The sequence below is a fragment of the Ursus americanus genome, chromosome 2 (genome assembly GCF_024610735.1).
Source record: "Ursus americanus isolate L20-20 chromosome 2, mUrsAme1.1.p, whole genome shotgun sequence".
Classification (NCBI taxonomy): domain Eukaryota; kingdom Metazoa; phylum Chordata; class Mammalia; order Carnivora; family Ursidae; genus Ursus; species Ursus americanus.
The window spans coordinates 99,247,525-99,264,013 of NC_142128.1; the positions used below are offsets into that span (position 1 = coordinate 99,247,525).

Genomic DNA, 16,489 nt, shown 5'->3' on the forward strand with positions numbered 1-16,489 from the left:
ACCGTGAACTCTCTGTGGGTAGAAATGATGTTCTGCCTCTTGTGATATCTGTGTCCCCAAGACCTAACGGGACAGTCCTGACACATAGTCTGGCTTCGCCAAGTGTCTGTTGAATGAATGACAATATTCAAAATGTCACCGGCTGGCTCAGTCGGTGGAGCGCGTGACTCTTGATCTTGGGGTTGTGAGTTTGAGCCCCATGTGGAGGGTGAAGACTACTTAAAAATAAAATCTTTAAAAAAATGTATAAGTAGCATTTCCTTTCATTTTTCCTTACCATCTTTCTTTCAAGTTTTATTTTGTAATTTTTTTCCGGTGTTACTGAGGTATAACTGACGCATCACACTCTGCGAGTCCAACGTGTACAACGTAAGATGTGATGTAAGTACAATACTCCGAAATGGTCATTATAGGGAGATTGGTTCACACCAGCCATAGTTACAATTAGCCTCAGAGTTACAGTTTTTCTTCTTGTGCTGAGAACTTTTAAGATCTATTGTCGTAGCAACTTCCAAATATACAACAGAGTGGCATTAACCGTCCTCCCTAAGCTGTGTGCTGCACCCCCCGGGACTTCCTTATCTTCAAACTGGAGGTTTGTACCTTTTGACCTGGTCACTCTTTTCATTTCGAGTTTTAAACAGCGTCCAGACTTTCTCAGGGCCTTTGCCTTGGACCCACACTCAGCAAGACCGTGAGGGCCAGGTGCAGGCTCAGCGTCCAGCAGGAGCCGGGAGGGCGGCGGCTCTAGGTAGGATGTCTGCGTGAGTTCCCGTGTGGGACCTCTGCTAGCGCAAGACAATGGCCCCGGGGTCTCCTGCGCCTGTGAGTACAACAGAGATGGAGAGGGATTTTTCAGAAACAGCATAGTTTCTAGTAGGATCTTTGTTGCTACTTTAGCAAAAAAAAAAAAAAAAAAAAAAAAAAGTATTTAAAACTCCCATAGTGTAAATTAATTCAGATGTAAATAACCATTCAGACAACCAGGAATTTGACAAGCAGAGGTGTCTGCCAACATGTCCTGAGTAATTAACTACATTTTTGCACTTTTTTTAAAATTTTGCTGGCAGCACCAGGCAAAACTTACTTATTTCTTAGCTCTGATTTGATGGTGCTGATTCTGGGAGTTAAAAAAAGACTTGGGGTTTTGGTGGCTGGCTTCTCGGGCTGTGGAACCTCCTGGCCCGAGGGGCTTCCGTTGTCAGCTCTGAAGCTCAGTTAGCATCAAGCCTTGGGCCACGCCACCTTCTTCTCCCCGGCCCGCCTTTGTTTGGGGCCATCACAAGGGCTGTACGATGTCTGTCCGCCTCCCAGATCCCCCTCGGGATCTGTTTGAGGGCCTGAGCTCTGAGACGGAGGGCTGGAACGTAACCATTGCTGCTCAGGAAACCTGTTGGGGTCTGCGGTTGCCTTGCCTTGGCCAGACGACTGGGCAGACGGGTAGTTGAACGTTCCCGGGCACGAGCTCCGTGTACTGCTGTGCACGCTGGAGTTCCCAGCAACTCTGTGCTCGCTCCCTGTTGGAGGCACTCAGAAGGGACGACACCTCATCATCATTGTGAGTCTATGTTTGCATGAGAATAACAGTTTAGTCTCCTCAGGTGAGCCTGAGTGTCCCAGTTCAATGAAAAAGAAGTCCTATAACTTCCTATGTGCAGGCAAGACTGATTTCGTCCTGGGTGAGCTGCACACTGCAGCCTCTTCTCAAAGCCAACCCTTGGAAGGTTTGGTCAGGTCTGCTTTTTGCAAGAATTGTTCCTTGACATTTGGACACTTTTTAAAAAACTGTTTATTTATTTTAGAGAGAGAAATAGAGCAAGATGGGGAGGAGTAGAGGGAGAGAGAGTCTCACACAGACTCCACACTGAGTACGGAGCCTGACACAGGGCTCGATCTCAGGACCCTGAGATCAGGCGCTGAGCTGGAAGAGTCGTTCACTTAACCGACTGCACCACCCAGGGACCTCTGATGTTTGCTCACTTTTCTCTCTGATGACTGCTCTGTCGCTTAAAGTCAGCTTTTCCTCCAAACTTGAGTTTTGGGGAGGAAAAGAATTTTTAACCCAGAATACACACATACACACAACTGCCACGCCCCGGGGAGGAGCTCCCAGGACCGAGCCGGTGCTCCCTGAGTCTCTGCACCTGTGCCTCCGGCATGGGGCTGGGAGGGCACAAGGGGAGCCTGGGCGGGGGCTAGGGCAGGGGCTTGCCAGTGGGACCTTACGGTGTGGTGTGGAGGTTTGAGGATCACCAGTATAACAGTATGTGTGTTGCATATACAGACCGTGAATAAATGTTGAGTAAATGGAGAAATGATGGGAAGCGAAATTTGCCGTCTCACCTTATGAGTGTGTTTGGATTATTGGTTTCTTTGGGCTGTTTTGCTTCTGTAACTCCCTGCCCTCGCCCTGTGACCGCTCTGCATCTTAACCATGAGCGTGGCACTGCGTGTGCCCCCGTCTCCCTGGCCCTGCCCTTGGCCATTCCTGGCCACATCTGCTCCCGGGGGACGGGTCCGCTGGGGCTCGTGGCCGCTGTGTCTGTGGCCTGCTGGGGCTTCAGGTCTCCATTTACTCGCAGTGGGTTTCCATGGAAGATTTATAGGGTCTTGCTGCAGAAACAGCTCCTTCACTAAAGTTAAACCTACAGAGACATGATGTGGGGGGGCAGTTGGAAAAGGCAGAACTCTGACTTCACCCAAAGCTGTTTTTGTTTGGTCCAGGTTGGCATTCAAGCCATAGTTATGCTTCCCATCTCACTCTGTTAGCCAAACAGGTCTGTTCCATGATCTGCGAAAGAACACACATGTTGGCGCCCCACACCCCTTTACTTCCCTAAACCTGCCTGTGTTACCAGCTGTGGTTGAAGGGTCAACTCCTTCATAAAGTTACTCCTCTAGCCCAAGTCATGTATAATCCACAGGATTAGTCCAGGCCTCTGTGAGGTGCAGGGTTTTGGAACCAGCTCTGTGGGCACATTGCCTGGGTTTGAATCCTGGCCCCTCCGTCTACTAGCTGTGTGTCCCTGGCAAGGTTACCCAACTTCTCTGTACCATTGGGCCTTACAAATGGCATATGGGTGGGGCTTGGTGTCACTGTGGACATGGGTTTCTCGGAGGCCCATTTCAAAGAATCAGGAGAGACCACAGATGAATCGGGCCCACCCATCTTGGCACCTGCTCCCTGCCCTGTGCATTGGGACACAAAAGTTGGCATGGTTCCAACTGGAGAACTTCCGTTTTTTGGTCCCAAACTATAAAACAGCCCATTTGTGGGGCACCTGGGTGACTCAGTCGGTTAAGCGTCTGCCTTCAGCTCAGATCATGATCCCAGGGTCCTGGGATCGAGTTCCTGCATCAGGCTCCCTGCTCAGCAGAGAGTCTGCTTCTCCCTCTCCTTTTGTCCCTCTCCCCCGCTCATGCTCTATCTCACTCTCAAATAAATAAATAAAATCTTAAAAAAACCAGCCCATTTGTGCTGTCACAGGCTTAGCTGCTAAGTGTCTTTGCTCTCTATCCAGGAAGCCAGCATCCCTAGGCCTCCATGTCTTAGAGGTCAGGCTTCCAAGTCGGACAGATTTGGACATGAATCCTAGCTGACCCCAGTTTCCTGTGTGACCTGAGGCAAGCACCTGTCCTCTCTAAGTCTCTGCCTGGAAAACGGAGATGCTGATACACATCTGGCAGAGTGTGAGGATTAAGGGAGATGATGCCCGGCAAGCGCTTGCTGTGGGTCTGGCGCCCGGAAGCAGTTGGCACTGATTATTAATAACCACAATGTAGGGGCGCCTGGGGGGCTCAGTCGGTTAAGCGTCCAACACTTGATCTCATCGCAGGTCTTGATCTCAGGGGTGGTGAGTTCATATCCAGTGTGGAGCCTACTTAAGAAGTAACAATGGTTTGCAAACCGCTCTCCCAGAACACTTAACGGTTGCTGTCGTTCTCTGCTGGGGCCATCGTGACAGGTGGTGCTCATTCAGATGCAGCTACGGGGACTTCCTCCATCCCGAGTGTGCACGGGTGTGGGTGTTGTGTGTGCATGCACATGCGTGTGTGTGTGTGTGTGTGTGTGCAGACATGCTGATCTTTGCAACGGTTTCAGACATCCTTCACGCGAGCTGAGAATATGGAATAACAAAGCGACTCACAGCTTTATAAGCCCAAGTGCTGGTGGAGCACAGAGGGGCACAGACAAGGCATCAGACCTCGGGGAGAAGACAGGTCTCTCAGGGCATGTGGGAGGGGGGGTCTCACGGAGGGAGGGCAGGAGGAAGGGAAATCATGACAGCGATACTCAGACTGTAAAATTAGGCCCAACATTAATCTTGTGAATTACAGACTCATTCGCTGTGGGACTAAACTTAGTAGCCTAGATTCTCTGCAGGACGCCTGAGACCGTCCCTCAGAATGGCACAGCGGTCCCAGCGTGGGGAGGCACAGGGAAATTTGTCACATCTGACCCAAAAGCCCGAGTCCTCAGGTTTCCTATCTGAATTTGCAAATGGAACAAAAGTAATGGCAGCGCAGAGGGGGAAATGTCAATAATAATGCCAGCCTGTCTATGGAGACATCCACTTCGGATGCTTTAGGACAAAGGGCCCATCGGGGAGCTGGTTTTAGACCCCTGTGGGCAGGTGCGGGCACTTCAGGTCTCCAGCAAGCTCTGTTAGGCCCCCCAAGCTCTGCATTCTTTGAGTTCAACAGACAGTCTCCCCTGACAGGGCAGCTGCCCCCAAGCAGTGTCATTGAGGTAGATGGTGCATGGCTGGGTGGGGAAGGAGCCAGGGCCCGGAGCTAAGTGGGGTGTTGCTAATTGTCTGCAGTCTGTTTACGGCGCCTGTTTAACGGTACTAATTTCTGTAGAAGGGAGCACCCATGGGAAGATGGCATTTAGTTGAGTTGGGGACACGAGCAGGAAGCTACCTCCCCTTACTCAGCTCCAGACCCAAGAACTCTCCAGAATGCTCAGTTCTGGGCTAGAAGCTCTGCCTGCCCCCTCCCTGCTACTTCTTTGGTGAAACATGGCTTCTTTTTTTTTTTTTTTAAGATTTTTTATTTATTTATTCGACAGAGGTAGAGACAGCCAGCGAGAGAGGGAACACAAGCAGGGGGAGTGGGAGAGGAAGAAGCAGGCTCATAGTGGAGGAGCCTGACGTGGGGCTCGATCCCGTAACGCCAGGATCACGCCCTGAGCCGAAGGCAGACGCTTAACCGCTGTGCCACCCAGGCGCCCCTGAAACATGGCTTCTGCATTTGCTTCGCCCGGTCCACACAGGCCAAGCTGATAAACGTCTGGTTTTCGTGTCACAGCTGATGCATGTCGGCAGGGCGCGGAGGGAGGAGACACCTTCCCACAGTCACACAGCTAGGAAGTGGGAAATTAGGCTCAAAGCTCCACAACTAAGCTGTCATCTTTTCAATTCAATGAAAAATACGTTTATGGAACATATTCTGTGTCTGAAGCCTTATGCCAGGTCTGCGTGCAGACATGTGTGCGGACTCCTGTTGTGCTTCTTATCAAAGTCCTACATGGCTCTGTGCATCTCTGTTAGATTGTGAGCTCCTTAGAGGCATGGACGGTGCGTGCCCTGTTGATTGTGCCTGCAGGGTGGTAAGTGCTCTTAGGTAGATACATGAAAGGCAGATGTGGCCCCTGTCTGCATGCTGTTCATCATCTAGCGGGCAGACTTGCTTAAAGGTTACCAGTCAGACTGGGATAAACCCATCCATCCATCCATTCCCCCTCCCTCCCTCCATCCATCTGTCCATCCTCATCCATCCCCCATCCATCCACCCCCCATCCATCCAACCATCCATTGATCAGTCCATCCCCCCATTCCCCCATCCATCCATCCCCCCATTCCCCATCCATCCATCTCCCACCCACCCATCCATCCATCGATCCATCCATCTCCCCATTCCCGCATCCATCTATTCCTCCATCCATCCATCCATCCATCCATCCATCCATCCATCCATCCCCTCATCCATCTATCCATCCCCCCATCCATCCATCCGTCCCCTATCCATCCATACACCCACCCATCTTCCCATCCGCATTCCATCCATCCACTCACCCATCTACCCATCCATTCATCCATCCATCCACCCACACCCAACCAGCCCCCATCCATCCATCCATCCATCCATCCCCCAACCCATCCATCCATTCAACCACCTATCCCCCTCTATCTATCCACCCACCCACCCATCCATCCATCCATCCATCCATCCACCCTGATTCCATCCACCCATCCATCCACCCACCCAATCATCCCCCATCCATCCATCCAACCACCCATCCATATATCCAACCATCCATCCATCCATCCTCCTACACCATCCCTCCATCCCCCATCAATCCCCCATCCATCCATCCCCCCCATTCCCCACCCATCCATCCATCCCCTCATCCATCCATCCATCTGCCATCCACCCATCCATCCATCCCCCACTCATCCCCATCTATTCATCCCCCCATTCCCCATCCATCCATCCCCCATCCATCTATCCCCATCCACCCATCCCTCCATTCCCCCATCAGTCCATCCCCTCATCCATCCATCCATCCACCCACCCATCCCCCATCCATCCATCCTCCCATTCCCCATCCATCCATCCATCCACTCACCCATCCTCCCATCCATTCATCATCCATCTGCCCACACCCAACCATCCCCCATCCATCCATCCCCCAACCGTCCATCCATTCACCCACCTATCCTCCTCCATCTATCTACCCATCCATCCATCCATCCATCCATCCCCCATTCCCCATCCATCCATCCATCCATCCATCCACTCACTCATCCACCCATCCATTCATCATCCATCCACCCACACCCAACCATCCCCCATCCATCCATCCCCTAATCCATACATCCATTCACCCACCTATCCTCCTCCATCTATCTACCCATCCATCCATCCACCCACCCACCCATCCAGTCTTCCATCCATCCATCCACCTACCCATCCATCCACCCCCATCCATCTATCCATCTACCCACCCATCCATCCATCCATCCACCTACCCATCCATCCATCCACCCTCCTATCCATCCTCCATCCATCCATCCATCCATCCATCCATCCATCCATCCACTCATCCATCTATTTGTTGGATGTTTGCTGTATATCTATTATATGTCAGATCCTGGGAGGGTTATGGTGATTCAAAGATGAATAAGAAAGAGTCTCTGATAGTAAGTACCTGCCAGTTTATAGAGAGAGATAGGAATTCGGCATGTAAAGAGTTGAATTGTAGGACAGGATGATGTTCCACTGATTCGAGGTATCTAGAATAGTCAAATACATAGAGATAGAAGATAAAACAGTGGGATCCAGGAGCTGGGGGAGGGGAGAATGGACAGTTATTGTTTCATGGGGACAGTTTCAGTTGGGGGAATATGAAAAATTTCTGGAGATGGGTGGTGATGATGGTTGCATAACGCTGTGAATGTACTTAATGTCAAAGAACTGAATACTTAAAAATGGTTGAAATGGTAAATTATATGTTATGTATACTTCCTAGACTCCACCCCCAAACAAACAAGGTGATAAATACTCTGCAGCTCAAGGACATGTGACCCCTGAAGCCCATGCCTGGTCCATGTGGCCTGGACAGGTCACCCTGCCCCAGACCCCAGAGAATTTGTGCCCTGCTTGTCTGGAAGGGAGTTTGGGGGGTTGCGGAAATTAGAGCAAATGGGAATTATGGGATCTGGAGGTACACCTTATCTAAGCTATAGGAGAGTTTGCTTTACTGGACACTTTCCCTTTCCGGAAGCTGTGAGTTCTGTCCACAGTGGGCTCCACATTAAAAAGGTCGCTTGGTGAATAAAAGACTTCTGCAATTATCTGTCACTGCACAACCAACAACCCACAACCTTAGTGGCTTGAAACAGCAGCTAGTCTGTATCTGTTCATGACTCAGCTCTGGGCTGGGCTCCACTGGGCGTGGTCTCTGCTCCATGTGGTGCTGGCCACACTTACCAAGCGTTTGGGGCTGGAAAAGCCAAGAAATCCTGCCCCACTGAGGCGCCTCAGCTGTGCAGAGACTGGGGCCAGTGGGGCCTCTCTGCTTTCGAGGAACATATTTCATGAGTCGGATTGAGTTTTATTAATTTTTGATCGCCTTCAACCCATGGAGCTTTGCAAACGTAGTTTGGCAAAGTCACAGTATTTAATCAACAGAAAATTCATTGTGCTTCTTACTCGTGTCATCCCTTTAAGTAATTTACTAAGGTGTTTGAATAGCTTTCTTAGAATTTATAATTTGCTTTGTTTCAAGTGATATATCATATTTCTCTGTAGTTTCTTTGACTTACCCTTAGCTTAATTACTTTCATTAAGTGTTGAATTACATTGATTTAACAGAAACACTTATTTCTTGTAAAGTGGCAGAGAGCAGAAATATCACTATTAGAATATTGTTTACTAAGGCTTATTCTCTAAATTCTTTCTTTTTTAGAAAAAAAAATTTTTTTTAAAGATTGTATTTATTTATTTGACAGAGAGAGAGATAGCCAGCGAGAGAGGGAACACAAGCAGGGGGAGTGGGAGAGGAAGAAGCAGGCTCCTAGCAGAGGAGCCTGATGTGGGGCTCGATCCCAGAACGCTGGGATCATGCCCTGAGCCAAAGGCAGACGCTTAACGACTGCACCACCCAGGCGCCCCTCTAAATTCTTTTTTTGTTTTCAAAATGTTCACTCTTGTTTTACAGGTTATGGTAAAGTGAATATAAAACCTCCTCTCTCTCTCTCTCTCTCTCTCTCTCTCTCTCTCTCTCTCAAATAAATAAATAAAATCTTTAAAAAATAAAATCTCTCAATTCTTTTTGCATTGCTGTCCATCAAAGTTTAAATATTCTTTCAATTCTTAATCTTAATCCCCAGATTATCATGTCATTGAATTCTGTGTATTTGATGTATGGTAGTTGTGTGGCCACAACTGTGTCCCTCCCAAATGCATATGTTGAAGCTCGAACCCCCAGTGTGGGTATATTTGGGGGTGGGGACTATACGGAGGTGATAACGGTTAAGTAGGGTCACAACAGGGGACTTAATCCAATAGCACTGGTGTCCTTGTAAGAAGGGGAAGAGACCCCAGATCCCTTCTCCTCTCTGGGTGCGTGCACAGAAGAAAGGCATGTGGGGGCACAGCGGGCAGAGGGCCCTTGGCAAGCCCAGGGGAGGGGCTCTCACCAGAAACTATATTCCCGGCACCTTGACCTTGGACACCCAGCATCCAGAACCGTAAGGAGATAAATTTCTCTTGTTTGAGCCGCCCAGTCTGTGACATTTTGCTACGGCAGCTGGCGCAGATTAATACAGTAATAAATATAAAGCTTATAGAGAAAAAATTCGAAGTGATTTATTGAATTTGCATGCTTGATTGCATCACCCGGGGATAACTGAATACAGTGACTTAGTCAATTTTTAAAATTTAACTCTAAAACTTTTAGATATGTTTCTAAAATGCTGTCTGAAATGTCAGACTTTCTCCCTAACACAGAGGCACTAGCCCTGTCTGAACAAAAGATTTCCACGGAAGTATTTCTCATTTTTCTCAAGCACTGACAATAAAGTTCGGTCATTATTTCAGAAATGATTCCTTACAACTTCACGAGACCACCAAGATTCAATTTAAATTTCTCATTTAAAAATAAATTATAACTACGCTTTTATGAGGAACATTGGAGTTTCATAGAAAATGAATATTTTACTCTCTTGATTTATAACTTTTCAAATAAGTTGTTTTCTCATTTTAGTAGATCTGTATTCCAACTAGTGGAACCATAAATATAGAATCCAATGCATGTTTATATAGATATTATTCTTTTTTAAGTGGCTGTTGAATATTTCATGTTTGGAAATGCTCTATCATATTTAAGCAAATGCTGGCTAGTGTTCATATTTTCCGGGTATTTTCTTAATATTTTTAATCATTTTATCAACATGTTGAACATTTAAATTTAGACGGTTTTGTTCTTTCAAGCACATTGTTGTGTGAAACTGATCTTTGGATGGTTTTTCTTATTGATAATTACAATTATTTTATGAAACCGTGAGCTTTGGCAGAATGTGATCTGCAGTCAAACGGTGAGCACTGTTTGCTTCCATACTTGCCTCCCTGGCATCGATGAGACACTCATATTTTTGTTAAAACGCTCAAGTTATCATGAAGTATGGAGTACTGTGTTATTTTGTAGTAATTCTCGCGAGTGTGAAAGGTGTTCAGGTCGTCTGGCCTCACGCGCAGCAACAGAAGGGGCTCCAGGCTGTGATTCATTATTAATATCACTGCTTGTTCTCTGCAGACGCGGAAGATTGAGGTGGACCAAATACTTAAGTGAACAGTAATAAATGGATCCACACTTAGTTTTCTTTCATGAGTTCGTTTTTAATATTTTATATATAAATTCTTAAGTTTGTGAATACTGAAACACTGCATGTATCACTTGCACAAACGTAGCAACTTGTCCGAGTCAGTGGCAGGTGATTCCGGGACAGTGAGAGACCCGGAGGTAGGGAGCCTGGTGCGCTCCGTGACGCACGAGCTTGCAGAAACGCGTTCATCAATGGCCCTTGTCACAGCCTATGACAAGTAGCCTGAATGAATTAGTTTCATTTAGAACTTCATTATTTATTGATTTTACTGTTCGCTGCCACAGCCTTATGCTATTTACCAATCAGAACAGAAAACTTTCAATATGACCATCATCACTGCAGTTATACTAATGAATATTGGCTGAATAAACTGCCAGGTGGAAAGCTGAAGATCTCAGAAGTCAAAGATCCTTTCTGGTTGTGGAGAGATTCTGGGAGATGTCCCTCTGGGGCGAGATGACAGGGGAGGATGGCTCTGCCAACAGCCAGGTGGAGGTGGGGAGCAATGTCCTGCAGACGGGAGAGAGGCTGAAGTTGGGGTTCTGGAGGAGAGGGGATCTCTATAGGCTGTTTGATGCCCAGGACTCATGAAGGAGGCAAGACCTCACAGACATGGCTGTGTGGTGCCTGGGTGGGTGCAGCTGGGCATAGGGGCTCCGGGCACTCCAGCTAGGAGGGAGCAGAGGACCCAGGACCAGGCCAGCTGGGATGGCAGCAGGAAGCAGCATGGGCAGATGACCAACGGCAGAGAGAGGAGCTGCCCAGTGTTTGGTGGATGAAAGCCCCCCGGATCTCATGGGGAGCCCCAGCAAACACTGATACTGAATTCCTTGCTTGTCAGGCAGGAAGGGGACTCAAAGTTGGATTTCAGTTATTTTAAAGAAAGTGAAGAGGGGATTGATCCAGTACTCTCAAGTGTGTAATTCATAGCTAGCTCCTCCATGCAGATTAAGTGGACGTAGTCCAGAGTCAGACAAGCCAACTGAGGGATATGGAGGCATGCATAGCAATAGACGTGGCCTTCCCAAATACAGTCACTGTGCTCAGCATGGAGCTGTCAATGGCAGACATTGAGCTTAGAAAGAATTATTGTTGGATAGACTACATGCAGGGAAATGGTTAAAAAGTCCTGAGGGTGAGGGGTGGAAGGAAAATCTTTACATTCTGGTTGGAACAAACCAGCTGTAAAATACAATTTGGGACAACCAGGAAGCACATGTGGCAAAATGTTGACGGTTGTGGAATGTGGGTGATATGGAGATGAATGTTCACTATACCCCTTTTTCTACTTCTCTATACATTTGAAAAATTTTTTTAAAGATTTTATTTATTTATTTAGAGTGCACGTGAGTGGGGGAGGGGCAGAAAGAGAGGGAGAGAGAGAATCTCAAGCTGACTCCCTGCTGAGTGTGGAGCCCAACACGGGGCTTGATCCCAGGACCCTGAGATCATGACCTGAGCCAAAATTAAGAGTCGGACTGACTGAGCCACCCAGGTGCCCCTACATTTGAAAGTTTTATGAGAGAAAACCCCACTAATGGGTATGGAAGAAATGTGGATATCCAAAAGACCACTCAAAACCCTTTTTTCTTTGCATTGCTATTTGATAAAGGGCAGAATGGGAAAAGACTCATTTTCTCAGACTCACTTGCAAGTAGGGATGGCAGCTGAGTGTCAGCGTTCTGGCCAATAAAATGTAGGAGATCCCGAGAGAGGGTTTCCTTTACTCTCCCCAAAAACATGCCTTCATGGGCTGAAACCTTTTGGCTCTTTTCTTTTGTCCTGTCCACAACATGGATGGAGGTGCAGCAGCCTTCTGTGACCGTGAGAAACAATTCCATGTGCTAAGGATAGAAAGTCAGGAAGGTAAAAGGAATTGGGAACAGTAATGGTGTCAAGGAGCTGCTACACAGGCCCTGCACTGATTATCTGATTTCCTCTCATATCGGGAAAACACCCGCCCCCCCAACATTAAACCCTGATATCAGTGAAGAATTGTGTTTACCTGTAAGCAACAGAGTTCCTTACTTTTGTGGCTTAAGAAAGGCAGAAGTTTCATTGTCTCACATTGTAAGAAGTCAGAGAATAGGAAGTTCAGGGCTGGTTTTGTGGCTCTATCATGTTGTCAGTGGTACTTCCTCTATCTTTTTAACTTCCATTCTTAATGTGTTGATTACTTCCTCATTGTCACAAGATGGCTGCTGTACCTCCCTGTATCCCGTCTGCATTCCAGGCAAAAAGAAGTATAGATCTCCTGAGCTCAAACAGTGTCAAATGGCCACTTGTGGCTGCATGGTGGCTAGGAAAAAAAAAAAAGCAATTGCCTTTTCAATGTCTACAGTTGGTGAAATAATGTAGGTTGGTCTCTCAACATCCATTCCTCATTACTTTCTCTCTTGCCTTCCTCTGCTGTGTCACGGGCAATTCTTCTCCTCCTCCCTCTTCCAACACTCCCTAGTGAAGGAGTTATTTATAACCTCACCAACGAGGCTGGGAATCTTTTGAGTCCCTGACAGTGCCCACCACCAATAACATTTGTTGAATGAATAAGCTGTAATGGCCTGCAGTTCTTATTTTCTGAGATTGTACTACCCCAGATAATTCTGCAATTGATGACACAAGATAAAGCAGGGCTGGGGAAAGGGTAAGAAAATTAGAGGCTACGGTATGTATGGAGCCTTGAAAGTCAGAGTGGTAGGATAATGGATTTAATTTTTGTTTGTTTGGCATTTTATTTTAATGTAGATACTCCTGATTCTGGTAGTGCTGGGCTAGATCATTCAGACCAATCCTCCCACTAGATACAATTTAAAAAGCTGAATAAAATCTAAAAACATCTTCTTAAAAGCATCAAAGACTTACCTGGAGAGTAAGGAATTACTGGGGCCAAGTTCGGAGACTGGACAGGGACAAGGCAGTTTAGCGCTGGGGGCCAGTTCTGCCCTTTGGGGCATTTGCTAATCTGGAGGAAGGGTAAGAGCCTGAGTTGGGATTTTAGTGCTTTGTAGAGCTTGGGGCAAAAGCCAAGGTCCAAGGACCACCAGGGCTTGGGACTTGATAACCACCTGCTTTGGCCGGGTATCTAAAAGGACCACTCCTTGTGAATAAGGGTGAATGGAAAAAACCAGCCCTGAAACAGACCACGGTTTTCTGGTTACCCCAGAAAATCACAAACCCTGAATTTGGAGCAAGACAATTCTAAAACGCTCCTGTCCCCCAGACACCTGGAGTGTAGAAAGGTGTAGAAAATCCTCCTTGGAGAAAGATGACATCATCTTAGTCCTCGAATTTCTGCAAAGAACTTAAAAAAAAAAAGTTCTACCCACAATAAAAACTTAGTGGGTATAAGAGGAGTGAGGACTCCGTAAGCACAAACTGCAGAAGCAAAAGGCAATAGATCATACCTGAAGGAACTCAAAAGATTTGAATGATCATATCTTCTTGTGATATTTTCTTATTGTTTTGATGCCACAAAACTTGTACGGTATAATTACAACCTTAATGGCTGATATAAAGAAATGGTTGATACGCAATGAAAAGCAAACAGAGCTAGAAGGCAGCGGAGCCCTATGGTGTTGGTGGTGTCTGAGAGCGGCCAAACTCTGGTGTGTGTTTCTTTCTTTTTCATTTCCATATTTTCCAAATTTTCTTTAATGAGAATTTATACTGGAAGACATACAAGTAAAAGGGAAAGTGATAAAGAGCGTAACCCAGAGCAGGGCTGGATTCACGGGTGCAAAACCTCCAGGTGCCCAAGGTCCTGGGTCAGAAGGGCCTCATATACTTGGATGAATGCTCTGCTGCTTCTATCTTGAAATTCTTAATAATTTGGAACAGGGAGCCCTACGTTTTCATTTTGTACTTGGCCTCACCAGGTCTGCATAGCCAGCGCTCACCCAGAGGCAGCTAAATGCTGATCCGTGGGCCCTCTGTCAACAGCTACTGGGCTTGTTCTGGTTTTGTACTTCCCACTGAAAGGCATCTAGTTTCCGAGTTGGAGGTGTGCCCAAACAGCTGCGAGAGCGTTGAGGTATGGAGGGAAGCCCCCTGGGCCAGGAGTGTGCAGATCTCATGCTAGTTCTGTCCTGGCAAGTCTAGGACTAGTTCTCTGTAAGTCGTTCCCTCCCACTCCAACACAGTGCACATGGCAGTTAGCACACCAGGGTCACAATTGATCACCAACTATTTATTTAGCGTGCACTCTGCAAGATAGCCGGTGCTCTGAGATCCACTCCCATGATGTGCTTCCAGGCTCCCAAGAACTGTCTGAAATGACTGGAACCTCTGTCCCTGCTCTATCAGAAATCCCTTCCAAATGAAGCATGGCGCGTTGCCAAAATGCTGGGCCACTGGGGCAAAGTGTGCAGAATATAACCCTACCGTTTACTATACGTGTAGTCAGGGCCAGGCCCTGCGCTAGGTTCTTTACTTATGTTCCCATTTAACCCCTTGACATGGATTGGTAGTACGCTTACCCAACTTTTTCAGATAAGGAAACCGAGGTTTAAAGAGGTTAAGAAACTTTCCCGAAGGGGTCCAACTCCAAAAGCACATGCTCTTGACAGGTCCGCTGGACCAGCGCCAATAACAGAACCATCGAGGCCTCTTCAGCCCAGACAGTGTCTCGGTACCCCCACTCCAAGGTCAGATGGCCGGGAGGGTGGGAGCTCCGAGGGAAAGCTGCCCCTGGGGGACTTTGCAGGGGCTGGGGCAGCGCGGCAAACGCGGCCCCACGTGAAGGACACTACAGGAGTAGCGCTGGGGCCCACGGCTTGTCCCGCATCCCCAGCCACACAAGGCCGGCCCACTCGGGCGACACTGCGAGCACCGGCGGGCGGCGGCCGCGGCGGGGCGCGAGTACGCATCGTCCCCTCCTGCAGCTTCCACCTCCTCAGACGCACGTGTTCCGAGTCCCCGCCCGCGCCGCCCGCCGCAGGTGTCCTGGGAGAGGCGGGCGCGCTCGGCGCCGGCGCCCCCGCCGTAACTCGGCGGGCGGGGAGGGCGCGCTCGCGGGAGCCGGAGCCCGGGGCCGGGGCCGAGGCAGAGGCGGCGGCGGCAGCAGCAGGTGGAGCGAGCTCCGCGGCGGGCGCGGCTCCCGGCCTGAAACCCGCCGCTGCGGCCGCCTGGGCGCCGGCAGGCCCGCGGGGCCGGAGCCGTGCGCGTCCGGTCCAGCCTGGTTTCGGGGGAGGTCGGGTCGCCGCGCGGGGCACCCGCTCCTCCGACCCCCGCAAGACCTGTGCTCCGGGGAGGGAGCGCCAGCGGCTCTGGGATCTGGGAGGAGCTTGCCGGGCGGCGCGGGAGGGTCCCGGGTGGCGCGCCCGCCTCCCCTCCGGCTCGGGCTCCGGCTCGGGCTCCCGCTCGGGCGCGGGAAGCGGCAGCTCTTCCCCGGGATTCCGGGCGCCAGAGCTCGTCGCGCGGCCCTCGCCGGGTTTGCCTCGGGGCTCTCTGGCTGCGCTCGTCTGCACGAGTTCTCTACTGACTGGTTTCCTCGGTTTGGGGACTGTTCCCGCCAGCGACGCCGGAGCACCTCGCCGTGTGTCCGCGGGCGGGCGGGCTGGCGTTCCGGCCGCCGAAGGAGCTTCGGCATCCCGGACCTGCTCGCCGCCCCTGACTCTCGAGGCTCCCCTGCGGGCCTGCCTCCTACCAGCCTCCGGCCTCGACGCGAGAGTGTGGACCTAGTCCCGTCTGCCCCTTTAGGAGGGAGTGTGGTCCTCGAGGGGCGCTGGCCTCTGAGGACCTTCTTGGTGTGCTGCGGGACTTGGGTGCGCGCGGCCCCGCCGCTGGCCATGGCCTTCACTTTCGCTGCTTTCTGCTACATGCTGTCCCTGGTGCTGTGCGCTGCGCTCATCTTCTTCGCTATCTGGCACGTGAGTAACCGGCAGCGGCTTCTAACTCTTTTCTTTCGCCCCGGCCACCCCATCCCCGGTTTCTCTGAATTGCACCTGACGTTGCGCGAGCGGCGGACAGGGTGGCCAGCCGCCTCACACCTGCGGGCTGGGCCCTTGGCGGGCGCCGTCCCGGGTCAGGGGACAGTTAGAGGCATCCCGAGCCCGCGGCGCGCGCGCCCTTGGTGCCCGGCTGCTGGTGGGGGGCGAAGG

General features: G+C 49.7%; 1 protein-coding gene across 6 annotated transcripts in view; it reads left to right on the forward strand.

Moving 5' to 3' along the window:
- The window catches only part of CNIH3 (cornichon family AMPA receptor auxiliary protein 3), a 338,644-nt gene that overhangs the window by 110,867 nt on the left and 211,288 nt on the right, over nt 1-16,489 (forward strand). The window contains exon 5 of one of the 6 annotated variants that reach the window (XR_015723194.1): nt 1-704. The exons of 3 other annotated variants lie outside the window; for them this stretch is intronic. Coding sequence is in view for 1 of the 3 variants with exons in the window: in XM_045796896.2 (XP_045652852.1) it covers nt 16,178-16,258 (81 nt within the window). In the remaining 2 variants the exon portion in view is untranslated. Of the gene's footprint in view, nt 705-15,794; nt 16,259-16,489 lie in introns of those variants that run through there. 2 more of the 6 variants (XR_015723191.1, XM_045796896.2) reach the window with 2 other exon arrangements.